Source organism: Solea solea, chromosome 19, assembly GCF_958295425.1.
Source record: "Solea solea chromosome 19, fSolSol10.1, whole genome shotgun sequence".
NCBI classification, from domain to species: Eukaryota; Metazoa; Chordata; class Actinopteri; order Pleuronectiformes; family Soleidae; genus Solea; species Solea solea.
In genome coordinates this window covers 15,246,139-15,273,165 of record NC_081152.1, presented here as the reverse complement: position 1 = coordinate 15,273,165, position 27,027 = coordinate 15,246,139, and the positions used below count along the sequence as shown (strand labels likewise).

Sequence of the window (27,027 nt, the reverse complement as noted above, 5' to 3'; positions counted from 1 at the left end):
AGGTTATCCATGTAATGCTGTTTTGGATGGGTCCACAATAAGCACCTTACCTGGTAACAGGTGAGGACATGAAGATTCACCAAAGCAAGGATGGGTCACCATTTTGGGTCAAACTTTTAAGATAAAAAAAACATGTTTAGGCATTTTATCGTCTGTAATACATAACAACCAAGGGCTGAAACTATCCCTAAACATGTGTAAACATCAGGCCCTTGTCTATTGGAGTATGGTATGAGAAAATGGCACATGATCTGGGGAGTACTTTTGAAAATCATTGTCACTTAACGCAGTCTGCCACTGCATCGAGAAATGCGACCTGAAAGTGTATTATGCAAAGAGGAAGCCATGTATTGATTTTATGCAGAAATGTTGCTGACTTCTCTGTGCCCCGTTTCCTCTGAGATGGACTGACTGAGAGACGGCGGGAACATGTTCAGTGGTCAGACGAGTCCAAGTTTGAGCTTGCTTTATAGAAAGAAAGCTCATATTGTCCTTTCAGTTAACCCTTCTGTCGCTGACACGATTTGGCACGTGCACTTCTCATTACCGTAACTCCTACACCGTTTGTGATATCTCGAAAATTCAAAAACTATGGACTGGCGATCTGTCCAGGGTGTGACCCCGTCTTTCGCCCTATGTCAGCTGAGTTTGGCACAGCACTCCGCACAACCCTCATGTGAACGATAAAGCTGTAGAAGATGGATGGATGGATACCGGAAAGCAGAGAATTAGACCTTTACACCCATATACTTGTCATTACGGTAGCCCAAAGGGCGTCTGTGGAAAGAGCGTCCGATCACAGACAGGATTCACCAGCGTGTCACGCGTTTGTGACGTCAGCTTCTCAGTACCATAATTCTTAAACGGTTATTAAAAGTTTAATAACTTATCTTAAGTTAAGTTATCTTAAAAAAAAGGATCAGAAGCTCTCACTCATTGAACATTTTTTTGACCATTCTACAGCCATAACATCTTCATGAATCCAGACGGCCTGATTATCATGATGTTAATTCACGAGAATGAATACTTTCATATTTCAGTTTTGCAGTTTTAAAAAAGTGTCCAAACTTTTGCTGGGAAGTGGGGTTTGTTGTTTTCTTGTCACACTGATTTATAACATTATTTGTTAAAAAGTGGCTCTTGACAGTCACCTTGTATTATCAACGCTGCATGTGGTGGATTCCAAATCCTGTGACTGACAGCAGCGCCTGCAGCACTTTGCTGTCCTGAAAGTCGCTGCGTTTGTGTCACACAAGACTGCAAGAAAAAAAACAGAACTGACTGCGTTAAGACTGGTGTTTTTAACCCAGAACATTTATGGTATCACGCAGAAATGACCAGGTGAACCCTTTTTCCATATTTCCACACTGTTGATGGATTCAATAGAAGTTTAGTTTTTTATTTTGGTATAGTTTGCCGAGTTTGTACAACACAAACAAACAGAAACTCAGTTTCAGTATTTGCCCCAAACAGCTTAATTAATAATTTCATAGTAATTAGCTATGACATTTAATTCATGCCCTGATCATAGACCATGGCTAGAGTCACATTTCAAAGCACAGTGTGTGTGTGTGTGTGTGTGTGTGTGTGTTGGTGTTGGATGTGTTAATCCAATCATTTGCATACTTGCTTTAGGAAATCAAAAGAAAATGCAGGACAAATTGTGCGTATCATGAGGAGTTCTGCAAATGTGACTCCGGTAACCGTTCGTTTTATCATTGCTTTATAGCGTTTTGCTCTCATCAAGGTCGGTCAGGCCTGAATGACCACTTCTTTCATTTCCCTGGCACACAGTGTTTGACTCTGGTGTGGAGGAACAGACCTGACATTGTCACGCTACAAGGCTCAATGCAGACAAGCTGTGTTGTGGCCGGAGGGAGTCATGTGTATACATATACACGCGCGCACGCACACACACACACAGGAACACACAAGCAGAGAGAGAGCAGCCCAGGGGAGTCCTCTATGAAAGGATCAGTGTAAACAACCCGTGGCAGTCGAGGTGTTGGTGGCCCTGTGAAGTGGAAGCGAGGCTTTGGGCATGGTGCTGGCAGATAAGCACTACTAACGTACAGGAGTGAAGTGAGTTGGTCATCCCTGTTAGAGCACCGCCGGGCCACCCATTCCCCTGGCAACACATTACTGCTGTATCACACAGAAGAGAAGCTCAGGCGCCTGCGGGGAAAGTGAAATGTGGAGTGAGGGCATCACACATCCTGTACTTATCATGCAGGTTCATGTGGATTTTAATGTGTGTACACACAGGACCATCAAGTTAGACTTAAGCCCCACTTCCACCATGCTTTGCTTTGTTTTCATTGTCGGTGGCCTTCTCTCTAGCAAAGTGTGCCTTCTTCTTTTGATGAAGAGCCACAAGAAAAAAACACAACATGCTGGATGCCCTCCATTGTTGCACTGTGTCGTCTTGTTCTTTGTGGAATTGATTTGCACAACAACTGTGTCACGCTGGTATGGCATTGTGATATGAGATATGACGCAGCTGCGTATAGAGCATCATATAATTTGGGTACCCGGCCCACACGCGGCCAGATCAGGGTGTATTGTTCCAAACCGCATCTTGGTGAGCTGAACTACACTGGACCGCTTTGGAAGAAACAAGGTTATACATGAGACTTGATCAGTGTGCGAGGTGTGAAGAGGTTAATGTGCCCATTTAAAAACATGTAGAATTATGTTCTCACAAGTTGGAATACGCCTTGTTGTCATGGTTGCAATAATAAACACACAGCAACAGCAGTATCACTATATATTTATGTCAATAATACATATGCCACTAAGCTTTTATAACCATCATGCATGGTTTAGGTCTAGGCAGAGAAAGTATTTGGCAATCAGGTTAGGGAAATACATTTTTGGGGGTTTAAAGACGAAGTACTTCTTCAAGGTTGGAATACTTTAATTTAAAGGTAGGGTTGGAGATCCTGGAAAATGTTAGAATTTTAAATTCAAAAGAACAAGGCCCTCTCTTTAGACCTGCAAAGCTCCGCCTCCAGAGCACAGGAACGTGCAGCAAACAGATTCACGCGCACTGAGCAGCATCCGTAATTTTTCGGCGACGCTAACTTCTTTGTATACTTGTTTTCAAATGATGCCGTAAAACAACAAATACTCAAAGATCACAAAGATGTAAAATGAACCTACCTGTCCACTAGAAACAGAGCCACCATGGGGGGGGGGGGGAGTTTGATTGATGCATCACGATCCAATTAATTCATTGGATGGTGTTTTTTTACAGGCCTGTGCGCTCCACAGGTTATTGAATTTTTTTTTTTTTATTCCTGTGACAATGCATTAATTAATTTGCTACAATCGGGCTGTGAAGAGGTTTTCTCAGAGTTTCAAAGAGGAACAAACTCATATCCTATCCATCCATCAACCACAACCTCTACCAAAACAGAAAATAATAATCAAGAAAAAAAATGAAAATAATCCACAAATTTTACCCTTCTTTTGCAGAGCATACACTTTCCACTTAGTGCCAGATAAGCTACTGCAGCTTCTCTGAACACATATGAAGTGTGCATGATGGAACCGTTTTGCAAGGATAAAGTTGTCTAGCACGGGTCTTAGCGCAATAAATAGTCAAGTTTATTTCGTTGCAGTTTACTATCCGCCGGGGGTCAAATAGTTTTTAGTTTTTTTTTCTTACACAGTTGAAATCAATAGCTGAGACGTATGCCAATGAAAACCAGACGTTATCGGTAAACACTTCTTTTTGTGCAGTTTTAATGTCACTCCCACCATTACTGAATGCTCAGGGACCGAGGAGCCAAGCTTTGCTCCGACTTCAATACTCTTGACCTGCTCGAGGCTACATCCGAGAACCTGTGTTGACACAAATATGTGCTTTGCAGTTTGACTTTAACTCTGCTCCTGAGGAAAGAAAGAGAAAAAAAAATGCAATATTTACTTTTACAGAGTCACAGTGATAAGGAGCCTTTTTTTTCCTCATCTTCCCTTATAGATCTGCCGAGTCTTAGATCTTTTATCAGGTCTCTGAGAGGGAAGTCGTGGTATAAAATATAAGTTTTAGAAGAAGAGAGATTGATACAGGAAGCAGAACTTTTAGAGTATTCTTTCTCAGTAATTGATAATAAAGCTCAATTTTGCAAAATAAATAATACTGGTATCTGAAGACTTTGCTAGATTATTTTTGGCAAGAGAGGTTAACAAAATGAAAACAAAATACAGTATGTTATTATTGTCTTCTATTGTAAGAAAGGGAGAAATAAGGCCTTCATCAAAGTCGAATATTCAAACCATAAATCATTCCTCTTGTCTTATCTTTGAATGCTTCCCCTTCTTTTCAGATTTGAGATTTTCTTTCCCAGACTCAAATTTTACCTTCTGTCAGATGACTACATCGTGACTTTTCCCTGTTTCGTCTGAAGCAAGGTTACTATAGTTAAACGAAAACTAACTAACAAAATAACGAAAACTAAAATTGCAAAAAATATTTTCTTCAACTGAAATAAAAATGAAAATCTGATAACTAACTGAAACTGAATTGTGTGTTTATAAATCTAACTAAAATTGTAGCGAAGATGTGCGCTTAGTTTTCATCTTTGTAAATTAATTTTTTGGGTTCACATAAAGGTTGTATTTGAGGCACCTTTTTGAATCATGCACCGGGCAAATACTCCATATTACAAAAAAACTAAATCTAACACTAAAATTAATAAAAACTTGCTCTAAAAACGAACTAACTAAAACGAACTAATTATGGGAGAAAAAGGTCAAATTTCTATTATCAATAGACTATTATAAAATCCAAATCTAGTATAACCTTGGTCTGAAGTGTTGACAGAGCTGTTTTTACCTTTAATTTCTGCAATGAGAGGAACAAAACGTGTGGACTTTCCAGATAAAAACTCAAACAATGAAACCAAAATAGACTCCAGTGTATTTGTGGAGTTTGGGTTTTTTCAGCGAGGGCCAATTCTTTGGCTTTGGAAACATATATTTTGTGACACTTGTGGGACAGTTTGTCGACGGACATTGTCTAAAATGTTGGGTCAGCGTGAAAGCTGCCACTGCCAATCTGGTGCTTACTGCACCGACTTCCCATTTTCTCTGCACCACACTGACAAGTCAGCTTGTGCATGACATTTAGACCCAACAACTGTAACTAATTCTCACCAGGGCTCACTCGGCTCACTCGCACCAGCAGCAGCAGGTAGCATTTTACTCAGCAATACCAACACTTCGAAGGGTGAATTGCATGTTGTAACATTTGACACTCAATCCCTGTGACCTGCATCACCAGATCAGACCGCTTTGCACTCAAACCTGAAGTAACTGAGTCAATAAATCACTGATAGGCGAAGTCGGAAGTGAACGTGGACTTAATCCTCCCTCACTGGCCAGTGGCTGTCAGCGCCGTTAATGCAGCAGACTTCATCAGTCCTCGCTGGCTTTTGTGTTTGTCCCCAGTATGTCACATCCTTCAAAATCTCCCACCGCAGCTTAATAATAGAATTTATGATCTAATTAGCGGGCACAATGAATAGTCAACCATTTGTAACGATCATGATTACGAACGTTTATTATGAACGTTTCAGTGATTGCGAAAGATTAATTGTTTTGGTAATGGCTTCAGATTGATGCCATTTGCATACATACGGTTATTATGGAATTGTTTGCTCCTCCTCTTGTTGCCACTGTAATCAAATGCTCTCATGCTGACTATACAGCAAGTGCATGTGTGTCAGAACAGTCTGCAAACATAAAGGAAAAAGAACAATTCTAGCACGTTGATGATGAAGATATTACATATGGCACATTTCCACCGGCTCTACTCGCCTCGGCACGACACGGCACGATTAGGTTGCATCTCCACTACAAAAAGTACCTACGTGGGCTGAGTCATCACTGCACGGCTGAGTGAAACTGCGGTGACTTGTTTTATACGCGACACACACACACGAGTGACTAGTGACTTTATACCAGACTTCTGCAGTTGTTGTAGATTAACCCACGTTTTTAGGATTTTTAAGTAGTTTTAACTACAATTGGGCACTGTTCGGCTTGATTTCTGTCCACACGTCTCCGGAGTACAGCCTCCTACTCCACAGACTACAGCGGCAGGTCTGCTCGCAATCACCGGCGCTGTCCCTATATACACCACTCCAAGACTGCTGTTAAATATAGCGGTTTCCCTGGTAGTTGTTGTAGATTAACCCACGTTTTTAGGATTGTTAAGTAGTTTTAAGTGATCTACAGTTCGGCGCTGTTCAGCTTGATTTGTGAGTGGGACGTCTCTTCCTGTCGGCCGGCAGTCTGACCAGTCATCGCATAGTACCTACTACTAGCCCGCTTGGAACCTCGCCGGAGCAGGTACCAGGTACTATGCTAGTGGAAAGGCTACTTAAACCGTGCCGTGTCGAGGCTAGGCGAGTAGAGCCGGTGGAAATGCGCCAACAATGTGCATCTGAGCTTTATGGAGCCACAGACAGGACATGGGTTGGAAAAAACTAAATTTTTAGCCACAAAATAGGTATAATATGCACATGAAATATTAATTAATCATTTTAATATCACTCCTGTGAATTACCTTGAGAGCTGCGTATGCAAAACTGGACGCAAGAGGGCTAAAGCTGCAGGATAGACAGAGATGGTGTGATTAAATTTGATTTAGTTACAGTAAGTAAAGTTTGAAAGATATTCACAGATCAATGCCGTTTAAACGAAAGTTAATGATGTAGCCAACAAGCTACATCCCCATTTTACACCAAAAAGATCTCTACGTGCAGTCGTCAGTGAGACTGGAGTGCATGGGACCATCTACATAACTACACCATGATACAGCATATTGACATTAAACTCGAGCGTAGTATTTTGTGTGCACGTTATGCCTATTTCGTGGCCACACATTTGAGTTTTGTCATGTCTGGGGTCTCCGTAGATCTTAGCTGAGGTTGTTAACATGCAAATACGTTGTGTCTTATAAACATTAAATATCAAAAACTCTCTGCTAATCCAAGTCGTTAATGGTGAGATTTTCCGCAGACGTAAATTGTGGGGTTTTTTTGGGCGGCATTGTAATAAAAAGGATGTCACCAAAGTCATTTGTGTTTATGACGAATGGACATTAAATATGCATTAAGAATTGGAGTTGATTAATTTTTTTTTTGAAGGGTATGAAGGACTCGACGACAACGATTGAATCAAATGTATGTGTGTCGGAAAAGAGGTAGGCTCACACTGTTTCTCGCAGATTTTAGAACAGTATGTGTGGATGGTGCAGCGTGGGACCGAGCTTTATGCAAACTATGAACAGACGCTACAGTTCAACTAACGTCGCCAAGTCCTCTGACGATTCAGACAATTCGGAGCAAATTCTGTGGCAGGGACTCTTAGCAAGTGACGTCAATTTTGCATGGTGTCACACATGCAAAATGAATCCCACTGAGACCTTAGAATTTGTGTGAAATCTGTTGTCATTTGGACTGACAAACCATCACACCAACATGTTGAAGCTACTGTATATATATATATATATATATATATATATATATATGTATATATATACACAACGCCAACACGGATTAAAAGAAAAGTAGCGTCGCTTAATGCATTAATCCCTGAATGTTTTCGTTTCGCTGCTCCATAAAATATCTGCCTCATGTGTCATAAGTTAATTTAAAAAAATATAACCCTACAGATAACGCTCCCTCCTTTATTTTAAACCCTTTAGTCTTACTCAAACAGAGGGTGTCATGAAAGAGTGTGGATACATAACACTGTATTCTGTTACGCTGCTGTTCTTTGAGGTCAATTTGGGCTCTATTTATAAAAGTGACTCAACTACCTCTGCAGTGCCACTGTAAGTGCCCGGTGGCTGCACCAACACAGGGCATTAGCGCTTATCTGTGTAACCCTTCTCACATCAGGTTTACCAACTTGCCATAATCCCTCCACTCCCAGAGATTATACTGCTTGGCCCCTTTCTACATCCATCCAAATATTAAATCAGCTACCCAGACACTAAAAAGTCTGATTTTTTTTTCATCATCCCCTGTATGTATCTACGTGAGTGCAGCGCCTGTATGTGTTCCATGACCTCATTCATTCAGCTAATCTACAGCAGCAATGGTAGTTACTTCCTGAAATCCAGTATTAAGGCAAAAAAAAAAAAGAAGGGATTTATTGAACATAAAAAAACATCATGACACAAATTTGGGTTAATCTGAAATCTCATGCTTGTTCAACAAATCCCATCGAAAATGAAAGCTGGAATATCCTACAGCACATGTAGGACGCCGGGATTGGTAATGTCCTTGAATCCTGCATGATGAGTCGTGTGTCGTGAGGAAAGCCGGGCTGTGATTTACCGAAGGAGACTGGCTTTTAGCCACAGTGGGTGTTGCGCTGTCCCGCCCCTCAGTGTCATCATACCGCTGGCCGGCTTTCATGTGCACAGTCTCTGCACTAACAAAGTTTCTTGTCATTTCAGTCAGTGCCCACCCACACCCAGCCTGTTTCTTTATTCAGCATATCATGCATTATTTGTTGCTTCTCTCTCTGACACATTTTTTTTCCCCCCAGAGTTTTAAAAATAATCTTAGACATAAGGAGAAAATGTGAGCTTGTGGGAGGTTAAAGAAAACAAAGTGAACGACTGCTCCAGGCTCTGGGCTTTTATTAACTTTTTCACTTTTTTATGAGCCGCGATTCCTTGTTCTATCAACATTAGTCTCATTGTCTCTCTTTGTTGCCTTAATAAACATCCTATGCATGGGTCGCATACTAGACCCAAACAGCAGCCATGCATTATGCACAAAGGGGCAATATATTAGTGTCATATACAGTAATGTGATGCTGCTGCTTTTCATTTTAGTGGTAGATTATTTAATGATTAAATTAAACTCTTATCTATTTTGTTTGCGGTTCAGTGGAGTCCTGAAAAGTCCGAGACTAATCCGACACAACGCCAGGCCTTTTGGAATCCAAATTGTATTTGTTTTTTTTTGTTTATTGACAGTGCGATAATGATCGCAGAGATGCATTTAAGATGTGCTGTGTGTAAAAACGTTCCCCAGACTTGCAAATAATGTATTCCTTTCCTTTCGAGTAGCTCTGGGGCTCCTCTGATTTCGACTCAATTCGCTCCTCAGAGCTCCTGCCCATATGATTGCTCTTGATCTGTCAAGGATACGTTCATGTCACGAGGCTATGGCCGGCTCACATTTTGAACTTCTTTTTTTTTTTTTTTCCTCATTTGAAGTCAGCCCCACTTCTCTGACAGTTATTTCTGCTTTTCTTTTAAAGGCGCAAGTTTGTTCCCAGTGCTGAGGTTCATCCAGGCTCCGTCTGTCAGGCATCTGGTTGCTTTTCCTTTTAATTAAAATAAAAAAGACTTCAGATGTTAGATGAAGCACCACTACACTGTGTATTTTTCAGGAATCCAGACATGGATGAAGAGAGGATTTTGGCTGAAAGCTATCATCTTCTTTTTTTTTCTCTCTGTGAGAAAAACATATACTCCTTTCTTGGACAGTGCAGTTCCATTTATACAGTATATGCTACCTGACTATCATGTAGTATAATGGGGACAGTCAGCATCTCCTCAATTAGGTAGCACTCAGTACAATCCACTTCACGTTGAAATGACTAAGTAGCACTTTTAGGAGTACTCCCTTTGATCATCTTTGTCCTTTAATAGATGCTGAGCCTTAACCCTTTACTGCGCTGATATCCATCCTGGTTTGGATCACACAGATATTGATCTGTAAAAAATGGTGAGATGAGGGGGCGGTCAATGCCGGAGAGGAGTGGAAATTGATATTTGACAAGGGTAGAGTGGAGGACAGGGTAAGTCTCATGCAAGGCTTTATTTTCAAATAGCGAGATCCTGAGGAAATTAGAGGGCGTGGATAAAGGTGCGGCGATGATAGCTTCCCTCCAGTCGTTCATTTTATCTGAGCAGATAGTGACTCAATTTCAAAGTTGGGCAAAGTTTTTTCTAAGTTCAGCAAAGTTTCGGCGGAGTTTATGCTCAGTTTGGTCACGATGTGGAATCTATTGAAAAGGTCACTGTGTTTGTTCTGAACTATAATATATCAGTGGTGTGTCCATTTCTTGATTCTTCAGGTTTTGTTTTAGAGTTTCGATTTGTTCATTGATTGAGCTTAGCATTAGTTTTAGCATTAGGTTTAGCATTAGCAGTGGAAAAACACATGAGTTTAACGACTGAAGGCCATTTTAGGGACACGCTCGGGAGTTAAGACGTGGCAAGTTCATGTCAAGAGTTCACACTCCGGTTGCTTTCTGCAGAGTTCACCTCAGTTTAGCTGTGCCATAACTTTAACTATACTATAATACAATTATCTGAATGCAAATGGTCCACTAACAAACTTTTTCAGGGGAAAAATTGGGAGTCAAATATCCTCCCGTCAGCTTTGTTGTTTTTATATCTGTCAAATTCTGTGATGATTGGCATTTGGAATTGGAATGACGTGACAGACACAGTGTTAACAATAAGATTAATTAGGGTTTCACTCCAGGTTTAAGAGAAACCGGTTGTGCTTTCGCTCTAGTGTAAGGGTCACACTAAATACTATTTTTGTTTTTTATAAAATGTCGTGGTTTATCTGTTAACATTTAAAAAAAAACAAAAAAAAAAAAAACGTATAATGTAAAAAGTTCCAGTTCTGTTCAGAATCTGTCTGAAAAATCATGTTTTCAGCTTCATTTCCTAAGACAAATTGGCAGCAGCAGATATATTTCAACTCTGGGCGGGAGGCGGGAAATGAATAATCTTCCAAATGGAAATTGCTGTAAAAATACAAAAGCTATTCTCAGGCAAGATGGTTCTCCATTAATAAAGTTCACATTGACCTAGTCTGTTCATCCAGTAAGACCTTAGTTGGATAAAGTGATGCCACATTTTTAATTTTTACCTATTTGAATCTGTCAGAATTATCTCTGGGTGAAAGTAGTTGGAGCAAAACCTCTGTCATTGCTGCTGCTCATTGTTAGTCTGCACTAACATTTTCAAAACTGTTATTGTACACAATAAAGACTTAATTACAGAGAAAGATAAAGAAATCACACACACACACACACACACTGCTGTTCACTTGTTCTCGGTTAATTACGACATTTCAGATCTAGACCTTCATATTACCTGATTAAGGTTAACCAACTGAAATGAAGTAATTATATGAAGGGAATTAAAGTGACCAACAGTGGAGCAGACACTTTAAAAATTTCAAATTAAAAGAACCAAACAAGCACAAGGCTGCAAGGCCTTTAATGGTTGGGGGGAGCTCTGGTTAAAGAGTGTGATTGAGAGTGAAAACATTCTGTGTGTGTGTGTGTGTGTATTGAAGGAAACAGGATTCAGAGGGCGGAGGATAAAGACAGACATATTAGGTGTTAGGGAAAGAGAGACGCGCTAAAAGTGAGACAAAGGGAAAAGACGGCGAGAGTTATGGCTGGTGCATGGGTGGCGGTGGGAGCTTTGTCTGGCGAGAGTGTTTATCTGATCATGTTAATCTTGTCCTCTGTTGGCAGTAGTGCCACGCGCCAGCACTTTTAACTAGCTCAGATAATGGGAAGAACAGCATCAAACTCATTAATTGAATTAGCTCCCTCTTTATCTGCACATCTCACTGTGTCCACTCGCCCCTAAAAACACTCAACCGACAACTATTCCTCTGCTAATTGACTCAAAGCATTCCCAGACCAAAAAAAAATCTCACTAATTTATTAAAGCAAATCACAGACTGGCTCACCTGCCATTGGCTACTATGTAATTTAATTTCACCCAGAGGTAAAAGAGATTATTTTGTGGGGAGGGGTTTTTTGGTGCCAGATGAAAACATAGGGACGGAGAGAGAACACGGAACAGCTTGTGTGTTTATTTCATAAATGGATTTAGCTGCAGGTGTTTGAGAATTAAGGGACACAGGCCAACTCAACTCGCTCAATGTGATTTGGCCAATTTCACCCGCGGTCGGGAAATTGAATTCAGTTAAACCACCCTCTTTTTTTTGGGGGGGGGGGATTTAATTTGGAAAACATGCAAAACCCGTGAATCATTGTGCGATTTCACTTTATCCAAACGGACCACCGCGCACACACACACCACTCTGTGATCTGTCTTTCAATGGATTGAAGCTTTTCAGTAGGGGTTAGTTAATGATGCCTGTGGAACTGATTGTAGGTTATATATGGATGCACTGTGACTCGTGTGTATAACAGCCTTTCTCCACTTGGCTCAGCCATTGCGGGAGCCTCTCCGACCCAAGGTGGTGCCTTTGTGTTGGAGCTGATATAAGAGCAATTGTTCGCACTTTAATTTATCTCTGCTAAAGGTTAGCTTTGTCCACCACCCTACTCTTTCACACAATGAGTTAACATTATATCAGATATAGACACAGGCCCAGGTGTGTGTGTGTGTGTGTGTGTAGTGATTGATTTTTCCTCACATCTGTCTCCATCACAGCTGGAGTAATGATCTGTTATCATGTGGATACCAACGAAGGGAACAATTTTCTTCAAGTTTCGCCTCATTTTTATTGACATTATTTTATCTTGAAGCCAAATCGGTGGAAAAAAGACAACAACTTGCAAATGGCCTCCTGAGGATGACTGGCATACTATATCCTTCCGTCTTCCTTAAGACGAGAATAAGACAACACACACCGGAGCTGACTGCAAGCCGTTATTTTACCCTCTCAGCCAATAAACCTACTCTCTCCTGACTGTTTGCTCCAGTCCTCTGTCGTTTTTCATCCGCCCTAATACAATGGCTGTCTCTTCTAATCTGCCTGGCTGGTCTCTGTCCACCACAATTACTTTCTGCTCAAAGACCTTTAACGCCAAAGCTATTCTTCCCATACCTGTGCTCACCACAAAGACCTTTGCATGATATTCCTCAGAGACACGCGCACTCTGTTGTTTGTTTCTTTCCTCTGTTGTCAGTCTTTGCCCATTGTCACTGGAACCAAGAGACTCATTTAAGCGGAGAACATGTTTTTGAAGGACATTATTTATATATATATATATAGGTTTTGCCCTTTATTATAAATGCTACCTACTGTTGACAAGTCTGTAACTGGGTAAAGGTGATTTCAGAGAAATCCATGCTGCCCCCTTCTTTGCCTCAAACTATTTCCCTGTTGTAGAAATCTATCCTGCCCCAGTTTTCTGTGTGTACTAAACAATGCTGGACATATTTTTCAGATAAATGGCCACATTTTGGGTTGTTTTTTTCACACGTATTTGTTGCACATAATCCTCACCTCAATTTACAGTACAACGATGAATAGATAAATAAGAAGGAGGAATAAAATAAATTAAAATAAGTAGAAATGGTCAATGCCAGAAGTTGCTGTCTTGGTTTAACAGTCTGTAGACATGGATGTGGTTGTGTTTTTGCTTTTTTTTGCCTCATCCTCTCCTTCACTCCTTCAGACCGTTAAACATAACACGTGAAAGAAAACATTAAAATGCTCTCGATAAAACATGCACCGAATCCTGTTGCACAGGTGAAAAGGGTTAAAACGCTTAACACTAACGTCTACGTTGGCATCAAATATCAAACACTGTTCCCCAGTCTTGACAATCTCAACGTCCGTACCATGAACAGAGCTCACTTTAGAGTCCTCTTTGTCCCTCCTAAAACAAAAAAAAATCAACGATGAGCTCCTTTCTTTTTGACACGTTAAGATCAAAGAAGTTTTCATCGCACAAATGAACGAAAACGCTGGGCAGGTGCTACCGTGATCTAACTTCGACAAGAGCGCGGTGTCATCAGAGAATTTAGCTGCCCTCTTTATTGCACCTGCAGCTGTCAGTGTACAAGATAAAAAAAGAAGAGATGACAGAACACACCTCTGGGGGGGGCGGGACATGTGTTCGAGACCGGTACGTGAGACGTCGCCCCATTAACTAAAACCTGCTGCTTCCTCTCTGTTGAAACATTTAAGAGCAGTAGTAAAAGCCAATCAGGTACATTCACATCTTTATTAAACGCTGCTGAGAAGTCAGCAAATTTGTTTTTTTCCAATTGTTTTTTGACCCAGTTAAGAATAAATAGTTTAGTGTCCTTCACACCTTTACCAGCTCGATGGGAACATTGTACAGGGTCAAGTTCGTCTTTTGACCCATGAGATGATCTCGTTTTTTCAAGTGATGTGAGAGCAACTGGTCTGTATTTGTGTAGATCTCTTGTGTCACATTATTAGTTGTGATATAAAGCAGTAATAATTGTGCAGAAATCACAAAATACACCATTTTTTTTCTTTTTGTTCATAAAAACGATAAAAGTGAACTTTAAACAAAATTCCAAATTTCACAAATTCAATCCGATTTCAAACATTTTGAGGACTTTTTGCTCAGGTGTGTTTATAAAGTTGGATATAAACATCAGATTGTCGAGGTTGTGCTGGAAAAAAAGGATATAAGACACTCTATGTTACACATTCTTATAGCCTCTGTATATACTATACGTTTAAACATAGTAATGGAAAAAATGCTCTGTGTTCTAAGGGTTAACTAATGACACGGTCATTTGCTTTATATGTACTTTGTGTGGCACTAAATAGCAACATTACAGTATGCTGGCGTGCATCGTATAAAACACTTTTCAGGAAAGAAAAAACGACTTTGTTGAGCTTAAAGAATTACATCCGTTACCTTTCATTATTTTTCATTGTTGTCCTGATGCACTGGTATCTGGTAACTGGTATATTCTGGTCTTATAGACAGTCTTAATGGTATTCAGAAGTGTCGGCCATTGGCTCATGTAATTTCCCCCGCTCTGTAAAACAAACATTATTAATATTAATGCAGTAATCCACTCTGGTTTTTTCATTTAGCATGCGAGCGGCACGCCATAGTGCAAGGTGTGTTGACATGTTATCCCGGGCAGTGGCCGACCCGCGGTGTCATTTGTGAGCGTCAATCAATGAGAGCCTCTTCTCGTCTGTAAATACTCATCCCCCTGATGCAGGGTTTCATGGAATTAATGAGGCAGCTTCATGTGCTGATGCATGTGGATGGGGGTGGGGGGGGAGGGTTCGGGGGGCTTTTCGTTATTGCCGTCTCTCCATCCTCCCTCACCCGAAATCATATTAGCCAACCCAATCTCATTTAGAAAATACCATTTGTTAATTTAGCCCGGCTACTCGCCGGTGATAGCACATGCTTTTGGCGTGCATGTCGTGTGAGTTGTGAACGAGTGGGAGAGGAAAAGAAAGAACGAGAGAAAGGGTTGGACTACAAAGAGTGCAGTTCAGGACATTGATATTGATCAAACCATTACATTGATTTGCCGATCAATAATTTACTCTTTGAATTGCCAAATTGACGAAATAATGACGAAAAACCCGCAGGGAGCCAAAATCACTTATTCTCATTTGTTAAATGACTAAAACAATCAGCTGGCCATGAAACTGAGCATAATTCATCCCTCGCCACAAGTTCGCCAAACCAGAAAAAAAGGGTACGAAAACGCACATCTTCAAATCTGAACTAGAAATGTATTCAAAAAGACATAAAGCACAGTGTTGGTGTTATGAGTCGACTGTCGTTCCCAGTCGGTGCCAGATATGCTTGTGAAGCTGTAGTAATTATTGTGCTGTGGTTAAGGTGACGACTGGGAAACAGAAAGGCCGATGGCAATCAGTCGTCTCCTCCTATTTATTGTCCACGTCCTCCGCACCCGCAGCCTTTATGTTGGCGCGCAAGAGGCAGCAGCGGCCAACACAAGGCCAGTTATTACTGCCCCTGCTTGGACGCGATCAAAGAAGACGGGTTGAACGTGGAAGATGAAATGGCTGTGCACTTCTAAGGACCGCTACATGGTTTATCATGTCATTATCCCCATGTTAATGCTCCGAGTTTCACAGATTGAGTCTTTCACTACACCAGAATGAGGACAGTCTCCAATTATTTTGATGTGAGGATAAATTACTCACTGTTCGTGTTTCACTGAATAGAACTATTTCTTTTCACCTTTTTGTGCTGCTGGGTTTTTTTTTTTTTTTTTACTTCAGATCTTTTCTTTTTTCTTTCCTCCCTTCTTTTCTACCGCCGGATAAAATGTTCTGTCCCATTTGTACCAGTGGTCTGAACAAGAGCAATTTGTCATGGTGGGAAAGGAAGCACTGAAAAGCACAGCTCCCGTACTTCACGGTAACTTTATCTGAGAAAGGAGGAGAGGAAGAGTAACAGTGTGTCAGTCCACTGGAAGAGGAGCACTTCATGGTTCCTCAGCACCTGTTCTGCCTCCCACAGACTGTGACCATGAGTAATGGAAGTGACGGAGGGACAAATGGGATGGTGCAGGGGCAGAAGTGGTGCGAAGGCTGAAGAGATTGGAGTGCTTTTTAAAGGTGTGAGTGAAGACAACCAAAAATTAAATTGAACCGTACATGCTGTCTTCTTTCTTTGTCACTCTTGTTACAGGACATGAGGCCACTACATTCAATCCGAACACTCGGTGTTCGGGGATGAACTATGTAGCGGCTATGACTTTGTTTTTCGTCTTCGTTGCAAATGCAAACTAATCTCTTTGGGTCTAGTTTGTATATTTTTTTTAAATAGTCTATGTTTGTTTTTGCTGAACGTCACAGTTAAAGCACCAATTCATTCAGTGTCGTCCTTTTCAAAAGCACACAGACTTTTCGATTGGTACGCTCAGTGGGCTCTGTCAATTCTGTCTGTAAATAGATACTGCGGTCAGTCAGGCTAAGTGCTTTAAGATCTTCTGGAGTATAAAATATATACGATGGAATATGTGATGATGGAAGCCAAAGGATTGTAAGACCTCTCTCCAAGTGTCACTGTAGCTCCCTTTTTTTTTTTTAATCTGTTAAAACAATGTTAGTGCCACAACCTGACAGATAAAGAGCTGGAGCAGGATCAAGTGGCAAGTCGGCTGTGACATCACCCACAAGAACCACAATTTTGCCAATGCCAAGTTGAGGTTTTGCAACTGGAGGTTCAGCGGCATCACCTGCAACCAGTCACCTGTTCAGTGATACCACGTGCTATTGGAGAAGACCCAAACCAAGCGATTGAGACCACTAACTCTTCAGGAAAAGGTTTACTAGCGTTTCAAATCAAGAGAAAAGTAGGGTCATTTTTTTCCCATAGGTTCACATGGTGCCCTTATTGCGACCGCTGGAGTCACTGTTCAATATAGCAATCTTCACTTGATGGACTTCACCAAGGAAACAAGAAGACTCATAAATAATCTCTGGGCCATGGTCCTGTCTCAAGATCTGGGCGAACGCAGCGCAGGCATACATGTGTACTGTAGACTCCATCGTGATAATCTGAGTTTATGGTCTATAGGGCATGTCGCAAGTCTGTTCGTGATATTTCCAGATTCACTTTTACTAGTCAACCAACAGAAAGAAGTCTGCAACTGCACACATATCTTTTTGGCTCTAGTTTGTTTTCATAAAAGAGTCAATGTTTGTTTTTGCTGAAAGTCTGTATAGTGCTATTCACCGCGCGACCTCATTCTTTTGATGTTTTTGTGTCCAAATACCAAGAAAAAACGAGGCCTTGTGTGTCTTTGAAAGTGAAATGAAATTTCTCAGCAGATTTGTTGACACTTCCAGTATCGCCTCGTCTATTTGTTTATTTATTTTCTCTTCTAATCTCTGCAAATGTTTTTTTTTTTTTTTCTGTGTGTGTTTCAGGATCAAGCTAAAAGACGGCGTGGCTTTCCTGGGAGCCCGAGCGAGTAACCCCGTTGTGTGGTCGGTGAGCCAGGACGTCAGGAGCGAAGGCCACAGAATCGTCACCCTCCACTGCAGGAGGAAGGAGAACAGCTTTAGTCAAAGGTGCGTTTGAGCGGAGTGAATCAATAGAATTTATATCTGAAATATCAACAGAACAGAATGCTGAACCACCAGAAAGCAGCGGCACGTATTTTTTCATTTCTCGGACAGCTGGTCAGTAGAGGGCAAGTGCAGACAGAGAGAGTGAAAGAAGGCATGACTCAGCATTTGACCCATTCATTCGCTGGCGCTGCCACGCATGCAGGTATCCGGTCAGTCCCTCGTGTGCTCAATGAAATGTATTGTTCAGTACACGGTGTCACTGTAGATTTCCACTGCTCCAGTTAAATACATCATGGAGTCACGCAGCGGTGCACAAGGTGACCTGTTCTTTATTACACTGAACACGGGTGTACACCTTTTTTTTTTTTTTTTGCCGCTGCAAATAGTATTAAACAATCCAAACTATGGCACTGGAGTCACATTCACCCACAGCGCTCGATTCTTTGGAAGAACTGGTGTCAAACGTGTCAAATACGAAGCCGTATATTATTATGAAGCCATTCACATCACATCAAATTTAACTTGGCAGCTTGATGTGAAATAGGCAGGAAACAAAGTGACATTTTATGGCAGCAATTATTCCATAATTATCTTGGTTTACTCTTTTTTATCAGTAGCTGATGGGACTAAATTAGAAAGGTTTATTCCAGACAAGTGACCAGCATAATGCTGCACTGAAAAATAAACTTTTTCACAAACTTAGCAGTATTACCTTATCTGGTACCTTAACACAGTAATTCAAATTAAAGTGAAAACTTGAATTATTAAAGTTTATTCATTAAAGTGTTACCAATTTTGTTTAGGTTTGTCACAAGGTGTGTTTCTGTCTTACTAAATTACTGGAAAAATGAATATGCCTGTCAGTGCGACAAGAAAATCAGCCAGTAGAGAACTGAAAGCTTCCATTAAGTGGGTGATTCATAAATATACACTGTATATACCAGCGCGGTTTTTACCTGCTGCTTGAACGACAAATCACACAGTAAAAAAAAAAAATTAAATAAAAGCTGTGATTCATTGAACACACCTAATGGATTCTGGAGTGCCCTGTCCTCCAGCTCCAGCAGTGCATTTGCGTTGACATTTACTTTTTGTAACCAACTAGGAATTGAACAGAAATCTGCTTGAAACGAAGAATTTCATCGAAAATGTACGGTAGTTTCAAGGCTAAAATACCAAATCCAATGGGCGTTCCGTTTTTTTGTGACTTTTGAAGTTGAGTCACTCAAAAGCCATTTTGTGAAATTCCAGCTCCTGTGCTGAGTTATTACATATGACGTGGTATGTCCGGCGTTGATGAATAATAACTGTGTGTCTTGTGGATGTGTGAATACCCGGTATTTGACATTCAAATCGGCGGCTAAGCGCTTCCAGGCGAAGACAAAGTACCTGCACACAGGAAGTGACACAACCTGGCTGGTCTGTGATTTCCTTGTGGGTGTCAAGGTGATGACAATGATGAATGACAAGTCATCTATCATTTACATGCTTCTCTCTCACAGCCCCACTGAGGAGAGAAGAATTTGAATTATACAGGACTGTTCAAATCAAGGTCATTCGCGTTGAGTCGAGTATTATCCGTGGCAATTCCGCACCCAACAAAAGACTGTGCCTTAAAGCATTGAAGCGGTAATACAATACCTGCTGTGACCCCCCCTGTTTTTGGTTTCCTTTTTTCTCAGGCTTACTCTAGTTGGTGTCGCACTCAAAAGAGAATAAAATGTTCTTTCTGTGCGGTTACTTTTCGAGTAAAATTGTTCTTTGAACTGCTCCCAGGAAATGAATTGCTGTTCCAGTTGTGTAACCGTGCTTTATTGTATGAGACCAAAAGATTAAGTTGAGAGAGGCGGTAGGTCGCACAATGGGTGACTTTTCGATTGGTACAGTCTGTGTGTAGATAGATACTGCACTCAGTCAGACTAAGGGCTTTAAGATCTTCTTGAGTATAGGGGGTAATGTAAATATGTGAGTTTTTTTTTTATCTGTTTAAACAATGTCAGTGCCACAACCTGACAGATAAAGAGCTGGAGCAAGGATCAAGTGGCAATCGTCTGTGACATCACCCACAAGAATCTGAAGTCCCATTTAGAAGCCAATGATGCCACGATGAGGTTTTGCAACTGGAAGGTCAGCGGCATCACCTGCAACCAGTCACCTGTTCACTGATACCAGGTGTAAATCACACTAGTGTCCACTCATATGTGTCGTAAATTAGAGCAACAACTAACAATTATCCTCACAATCGATTAATCTCTCGATTAGTTTCTCGATGAATCGAGTAATCAAAGTGTCAGAAAACGTTAAGAAAAATGATGATCGGTGTTTGTCAAACCTGGAAATAATGAGGTTCTCAAATGCCTTGTTTTGTCCATCAACCTAAATGATTCACTTTTAATGATGTGTTTGTTATCTGGAGCGAAGAAATGAAGAGAACGTTCACATTTAAGGAGCTGAAACGATCAGAAATCTTGTTTTAATTATGAAAAAAACGCTTCAAACCGGTTAATCGATTATCAAAATAGTTGACGATTAATTTAGTAAACGGTTAATAATCGAGTAATTGTTGTAAATATAATTTATTCTCCTCAAAATTGGAATTTTACAAAACTGACATCATGTGCTGTTGGAGAAGACCCGAAACAAGCGATTGAGAACACTCAAGAGTAGGGTAATTTTTCCATTTTCAGATTCAAATATTGCTCTTATTGAGACCGGAAACTAGAAGACTCATAAATAATCCATAGGCAGCAGGATGCATCCACTCTGGGCCATGGTCTTGTCTCAAGATCTAGGTGTCTTTAAACCATACTCAGAGTTTATGGTCTAAACAGCGTGTTGTCTCTTCATGATATTTCCAAATGTCCACTTTCCTAGTCAACCAACAGAAAAAAAGTCATCTGTAACAAGAACCTGGTTGAAAGGGTGTGTTTTTTGGTGCATTTTTGACAGGTAATAAGAAGGAAAGCTTCTCTGCCTTGAAAATACATGCATCTATGTGTAGCCAGCACAGTGAATGTGTGTTCTGCGCTCTCTTGTGTAGGCATGTATCACTGTACTGGTAATCCCTTAAAACAACATGTAACCTACTCGAGACCAGTGTTCTGCTGGTCAGTCTATCCATCTGTCATGCCCTGATTTTAAAATTCTCCCATTTCCACATATACTGTGGACACTTAGTGGGGGTCGAAAACCTGTGTGGGCTTGCTTCAAACCACTAGTCCAGTTACTTTAGTAGCTACATGTTCACTCCTATGATCTACTGTAGGGAGGCAGCTGGGAGTCGGGGGTGTGAAATGGGAAAAAGTAAATGAGAGAAAGTGCAGAAAATAAGGAGACGAGAGTGGATACTGTATGAGACAAGGAAAGCAGTGTAGTCTGACCATGGCTCCAGTTTTACTTGCTTTTAACTTTTGTTGCGGCCTCGCTATCTGTCTTGTTTCATGTTTAATCATGCAAAAAGTATTAGCACTATACCAGTGGGCTCTCTTGTGCTTCTTACAGTATTATCTTCCTATAATTTGTAATTCTACCTTTGTAATTATGAGTAATAACACTAATGAAGAAGCAAGTTAAAAAAAAACATCTGTAATGTGCACTGACAACTGTACTCTTCTAGGTTTTTAATACATTTAATACTTGTATCAGTCTGACTGTTATACTAAGAAAGGCTCAATCAGCATTGTGAGAACTCATTTGACAATGATTTACTGTAGCAGACATTTGTTTATGTTGGAAAAGTTACACACCACAGCTTTAAATAGATAAACCGCACTTTCTACGAGATATACTGTGTTTGGTGAATCACAATTTTATTTGATGCTAATTTTATTTAGTAATTATTGTGTAAAAGACTTCATTATAAAGACAAGTCAGCTGATTTGTTTGGTGACCCAAAGGAAATGGCAGTTGGCCGTGACGCGATTTAGCTGGAGTTCAGAGGTGTCACCTGCAACCAGGCTTCCATACCAGCTGTCAATCATACTGGCGTCCACTCATGTTATCTCCTCAGGAAGATGTCTCCTCCTAGGGACAATTCAGTAAATCCTTATGTGTTAGAATTCATTATTTTTGCACACACACACACACCAGGAGCAGTGGGCAGCACTTATCTGTACCCGGGGACCAATGGGGATTGGGTGCCTTGCTCAGGGGTACCCCAGCCCTTGACCCATCCTGGGATTTGAAGTGGCAACCATTCGGTGACAAGCCCAATTCCTTTCCTCTTGGCCATAGGCTGCCTGCAAAACTGGTTGGCTTTAAGGCTGAATCTGAAAGATTGTCTCCATTTTTCATCTGGTCTGTGGTCCAGACCCAGTCTCTGAGAATGTCTGTTTGAACAGATAAGTTGATCCAAATAAAAGCAAATTTGGAAGCTTGTGTCTGTGCATATAGTAGCTGCCATGGCATCGCCACAATTCCTCAACTAATGGGACGTATACTCTTGCGAAAAGTAAACAGATTAAAGTTGTGTAAAACATCAGACAAGACGTCGCACGGTGTCGTGCTTTTTTCCATTCTTAATACAAGTCCCATGTTTAGCAGATTTAGCCATAGATAGCACTATATACACAGTCTTGCAAGTCTCCAGGCGATAATAAGGCTGACTGATGGGGGTTTAAAGTGGCGCAGTGGTCATGAAAGCAATTCTGCCTGCTCTGTTATGAAGATGTATTAGGGCATTCAAATGGTGTCCTTCACCAGAGAGCCCTCTGTTTCTGTGTCCTCACAGCACTCTGTTACCAAGGGAGGAGAGACTGCTTTTTCTCACCATTAAGCTAATGCATAGTCTTTTTGCCGCAAGTACCACAGAGTTCAAAATCCCATCAGCTGGTGGCTTAATTAAGCAAGGGGAATGCACAGGCTCCTGTGAACCACGCTCACACTGTGTCCGCCCAGGCTCATGTGAGTGCAATAGGTCCTCCGTGTAAACGCGGATATTAACGTCGCAAAATCAAAACAAGAGTCGCCTGTTAGGTACTTGAGCCGCTACTGGTCGTATCATTTCTTCTTAATGAAAGCTAACGCAATTTGGATAAAAAGTTGCGTTAGGCCTGTACCACGGCTTGTCAATCAGTCGCCGGTCCAAGCTGCGGTGGGAGTTCAGTTTGTAATCGAGGGAGGTGAGGCATGGCATCTCACAACTAATTAAAGTAAACTGAATTGAACGGCCGCCGGTTCCCAATCTGCCGAAACACACGCACAGAGAAATGTGGCGACTTTGCGAGCAACAGCGCCCTTGACAAACGTCAGCTGACATCACTGGCTTTATTTGCGGGAAAACGAAGATGTTTGGATGTCTTGGATCCATTCGATCGTGACATGAGCAGAGCAGGCGTGGATGACGTTACAGTGCCACGGAATGTTTAGTGTCTGGTATAGAAAAGGAGCTGGAAAAAAAGCAGCGAGTATAAGAATCATGGAAAAAAAGGACTAGGGAAGGAAGTGTTCTCTGAACTCATAGGTTGCAATGATGGATTTAAAACCCCTTTTTGAATATTAAACTATTATGTTAAAAGTGGCATCTACCGATCCCTTGTCATGTTCCTGATTGAGTCATCTGTATTATATGATCATCAGTCCAAACCCAAGACGTTTAGTTTACTATCATAAAATGGTGGGAGCAGAACTCCTGTATTAGGAAAGCAGCCAAGCATTATGGGGGGGGAAAAAATGACACGACATTTAGGTAATGGTTCTCATTTACATCCTCTTTGCTTGTGAGCCACTGTACATTTTTTTTTTGCTGGGTAATCAAATGGGAAGCTACTGGCGTGGAAGAAAGTTTAAAAATTAGTGAGTGAGACTGATGGGATGGTGTCTCTTCATCACAAGGTAAAAGCAGAACCCACTCATTCGCAACAGTTTCTGGTTTAGTTTTATTATCTTTAAGTAACACTTTTTTTTGCAGCACTCTTAACCCTTAGAACACATTGCAGTTTGTTTTCCATTACTTTACTTTACTTTAAACATACAAAATATAAGATTGTGCAATATAGAGTGTTTTATATACACAGAATGTTTAAAATGTGAAATTTGTAAATACGTCACAGTTCAAAGTTCACTTTGCTCGTTTTGATGAACAAAAAGAAAAGAAAACACAGTTTATTTTGTGATGTCTACACAATTATTGCTAGGAATCATACAACTTTGACTCACTTTGACACATAAGAAAATGAAAAAAAAAACTTGCATTTTTTAAAGCCTGAATATGTGACCTATAGACCTATAAATTACCATGGGTGAACCTTAGCACTAAGGGTTAATAAATATGGCAGGTAACATGTTTGGTTACTATGCAACTCAAAATGCATACAGTTTAAATACATGACATAATTGCATTTATCTGTCAGAAAAGTCACAATTAGTTATTTTCACCGAATCGAGATGCGCTTTTATCTGTCTGTAAAGTGCATACAAAAACACACACACACACACACCGACACAGACAAACAAACAACCAAACCCTCCAGCATGTTTTCACCTTCAGACTCAATGGGATCATGAAACATGTCAGCAAATTCTGTTTTGTCTGCAACTGCAAGAGACGACTCCCACTGTGAGCAAGAGGGAGGAAGGTTTACCCGACAAGACTGACAAAACCATCGCTTACAACACCGATGATGCAAGTCGGTCATGCAAACTTCTTACTGCAGCAATCTACAAAAAAAACACCAACACAACAGAGTTGACAAAGCAGTGCCAGAAATGGAATAAAAACTGGAGCTGAAAAGTACGCTTTCCAGTATGCGTTTCATCGCGTTTCCATTTACTGTCACTGTAGTGAAATGTATTTCAGGATTTGAGTAAAAAGTTGTGTGAAAAGTCTGAGAGTTCTGCTGCCTTTGATGAAGAAATCCTGTCTTAAGAGGGTAAAGACTCGTGTCGTGGAAATATTGTTTTCCTGCGGTTGTAAGCGTCCTGTTGCAAGCACTGGTATAATCGAGTCTTGTCATTTCATTGTTTGCCCCACGCCGTCTGCTGAGGGTGACGGGAGCCTCTGAGGGTCTTTCTGTGAAACTGAGCAAGCAAGGAAGGAAAATGGAATGGAATGTGCCTGAAAATGAAAAAAGTCACAATTTCTTTTTAAATAGTACATACAATTTCTAGTTAGATAAGATTGCCTTAGCCCTTTAACACCTAAAATGTCTGTCTGGACTTTTTTTTTTGTGCTTATTTTAACCATAAAAGGACTAGAAAATGTACTATGAGTAAGTACTTTTGCCCATTTTTCCAGAATAACTTTCAATATCTGGCAGTTATTTCCAATTTACTACATGTTAAAGTAGTGTATTAACAATTTAAAATGAAAAAAAACACCGTAGTTGTACATGAACACCAGATTTGGCATGTTCAAATTTGAAATTGCGACAGTATAAAACATTTAAAATAACATTGTTGGAGTTTTTGTCTTAATGTCCAAAAACAGGCCAAAAAAATGGAAACTATGCACAGGCGTTTTTCCAACTCTCTCCTCTCTGTTGACAAAGACGCCGATTCTCCAGCTTCCTGCAACAGCGCGAGTGAAATCACTGTAATAAGCACACATTTTGGCTTTGACGTGCAACTTCTCAGCTTTCAGAAACCGTCGATAGCACAAAACGGCGTATAAGTGCAGTAATGCAAAGTGCGTTGTTGTGCTGCCACGCAAGATTTCCATCATTTTCTTTACTATTATTTCCTTTTTTTTTTATTGTTATGTGACTTCACCTGCTAAAGGTGTGTATAGTTGTGTTGCTGAATGATGATTCAAGACATTCATTCATTCATCTTCTACCGCTTCATCCTCCACATGAGGGTCGCAGGTGCCAATCCCAGGTGACATAGGGTGAATTTAGCTGGAACTGATAGAGATGATAGGATCAAAAATCAATCAACTGTTTCTCAACCTCTGCACCAGTTTTGTTTATCAAGTTATCTTAATCCTTTCACAGGCAACCTCTGCCCCTTTTGCTCAATTAGCAAAAATGCATGGATGGATATGTGGCTCTTTCAATGGTTCTGTTTTATTTTTTTGTTGTTTTTTTTAATATGCACTATAGGGAGAAAAACTGTGACAGTATCATCATTGTCGTCACCATGGAAACAAAAGAAGCAGGGAATTAACCTCTATTTATGGATCACAATAATGTATGGAAACACTCACATGTTTTCTTTTTTGGTTAGTATGACTGGTGATTAGAGCACATTATGTCGGTTATATTATTATCAATTTGTCTCTTGACGTGTGTATGAAAATAAATGAATATACTGTATAGCTATATAATAATTCTATAATTGAAGGACACAGTTGTAATTCATCAACATCATCAAATGGCAAAATATAGCAAAACAGCCTCATACTTAACAATAACCTCCAACATATAACATATCGTCCAGGTTGCAGGGCTCGTAGTTTTTTTCCTTTGCTGTTGTGTTTTTCAGCCCTGAGTATCTGCTGTATTCACATGCTTAGACAGTGCTGCTTGTAAAGGTCATTGCTGATGGCACTTAACAACCCGAAGGCTCCTCGATGTAATTCTTATTCTTTCATCTGGATTATTGAGAGAAAAAACTTTTTTTTAAAGAACACCCACAAATGTTTTTTTTTTTTTTTAAATAAATACCCAGTGAAAATGTTTTTGAATGTCCAACATGTGCAGATCAGACCCTGCTTTCATGAGCAAATGAAGGTAATTACAGCCTTTGAGTATTTTTTATCCCACAGGTTGGTTCCAATAGGTTCACTTTGTCCTTCCAGTTCACACAAAGAATGAAGGCAAAAACATTAACAATATCATTATCTTTGTGCTGCTACATATTGGATGTATACTGTGTAATCATAAAGATTGCAGTTGCCACTCTTTTAAATGAGCCAGATGCATCGAAATGTGAGTGGTTTATAATTTACATTTAAACAAAAAAAAGTAAATAAATAAATAAATACAAGGAGGACTTGTGGCAATAGGGGTGCGGACAGCCCACTCCACGCCACATATGGAAGCTGTAGGCCTTTCATGGTCTCATTATGCAAGTCTAAGTGGCCCTGAAACAGCATGTACATTTTAACCTGATTTGATTGATGGATCTCATGATATGGTAATAATAGCCTGAAGCCTTGTATGGGGCGCAATCTTTCCCTGCTCTCATCACTTCCTTCGCCTCCTCTCAATGACACGGTCTCTCACTCACTCTCTCTCCCTCTCTCTCTCTCCGCCCTTCG

The 27,027-nt window shown here is 40.5% G+C and overlaps 1 protein-coding gene across 1 annotated transcript in view; it reads left to right on the top strand.

Annotated features, from left to right (window-relative positions):
• The window catches only part of si:dkey-112m2.1 (transmembrane protein 132C), a 139,335-nt gene that overhangs the window by 64,668 nt on the left and 47,640 nt on the right, over window positions 1-27,027 (top strand). Inside the window, exon 4 of the mRNA XM_058618193.1 lies at window positions 17,685-17,828. Within this exon, the coding sequence (XP_058474176.1) occupies window positions 17,685-17,828 (144 nt within the window). The remainder of the gene's footprint in view (window positions 1-17,684; window positions 17,829-27,027) is intronic.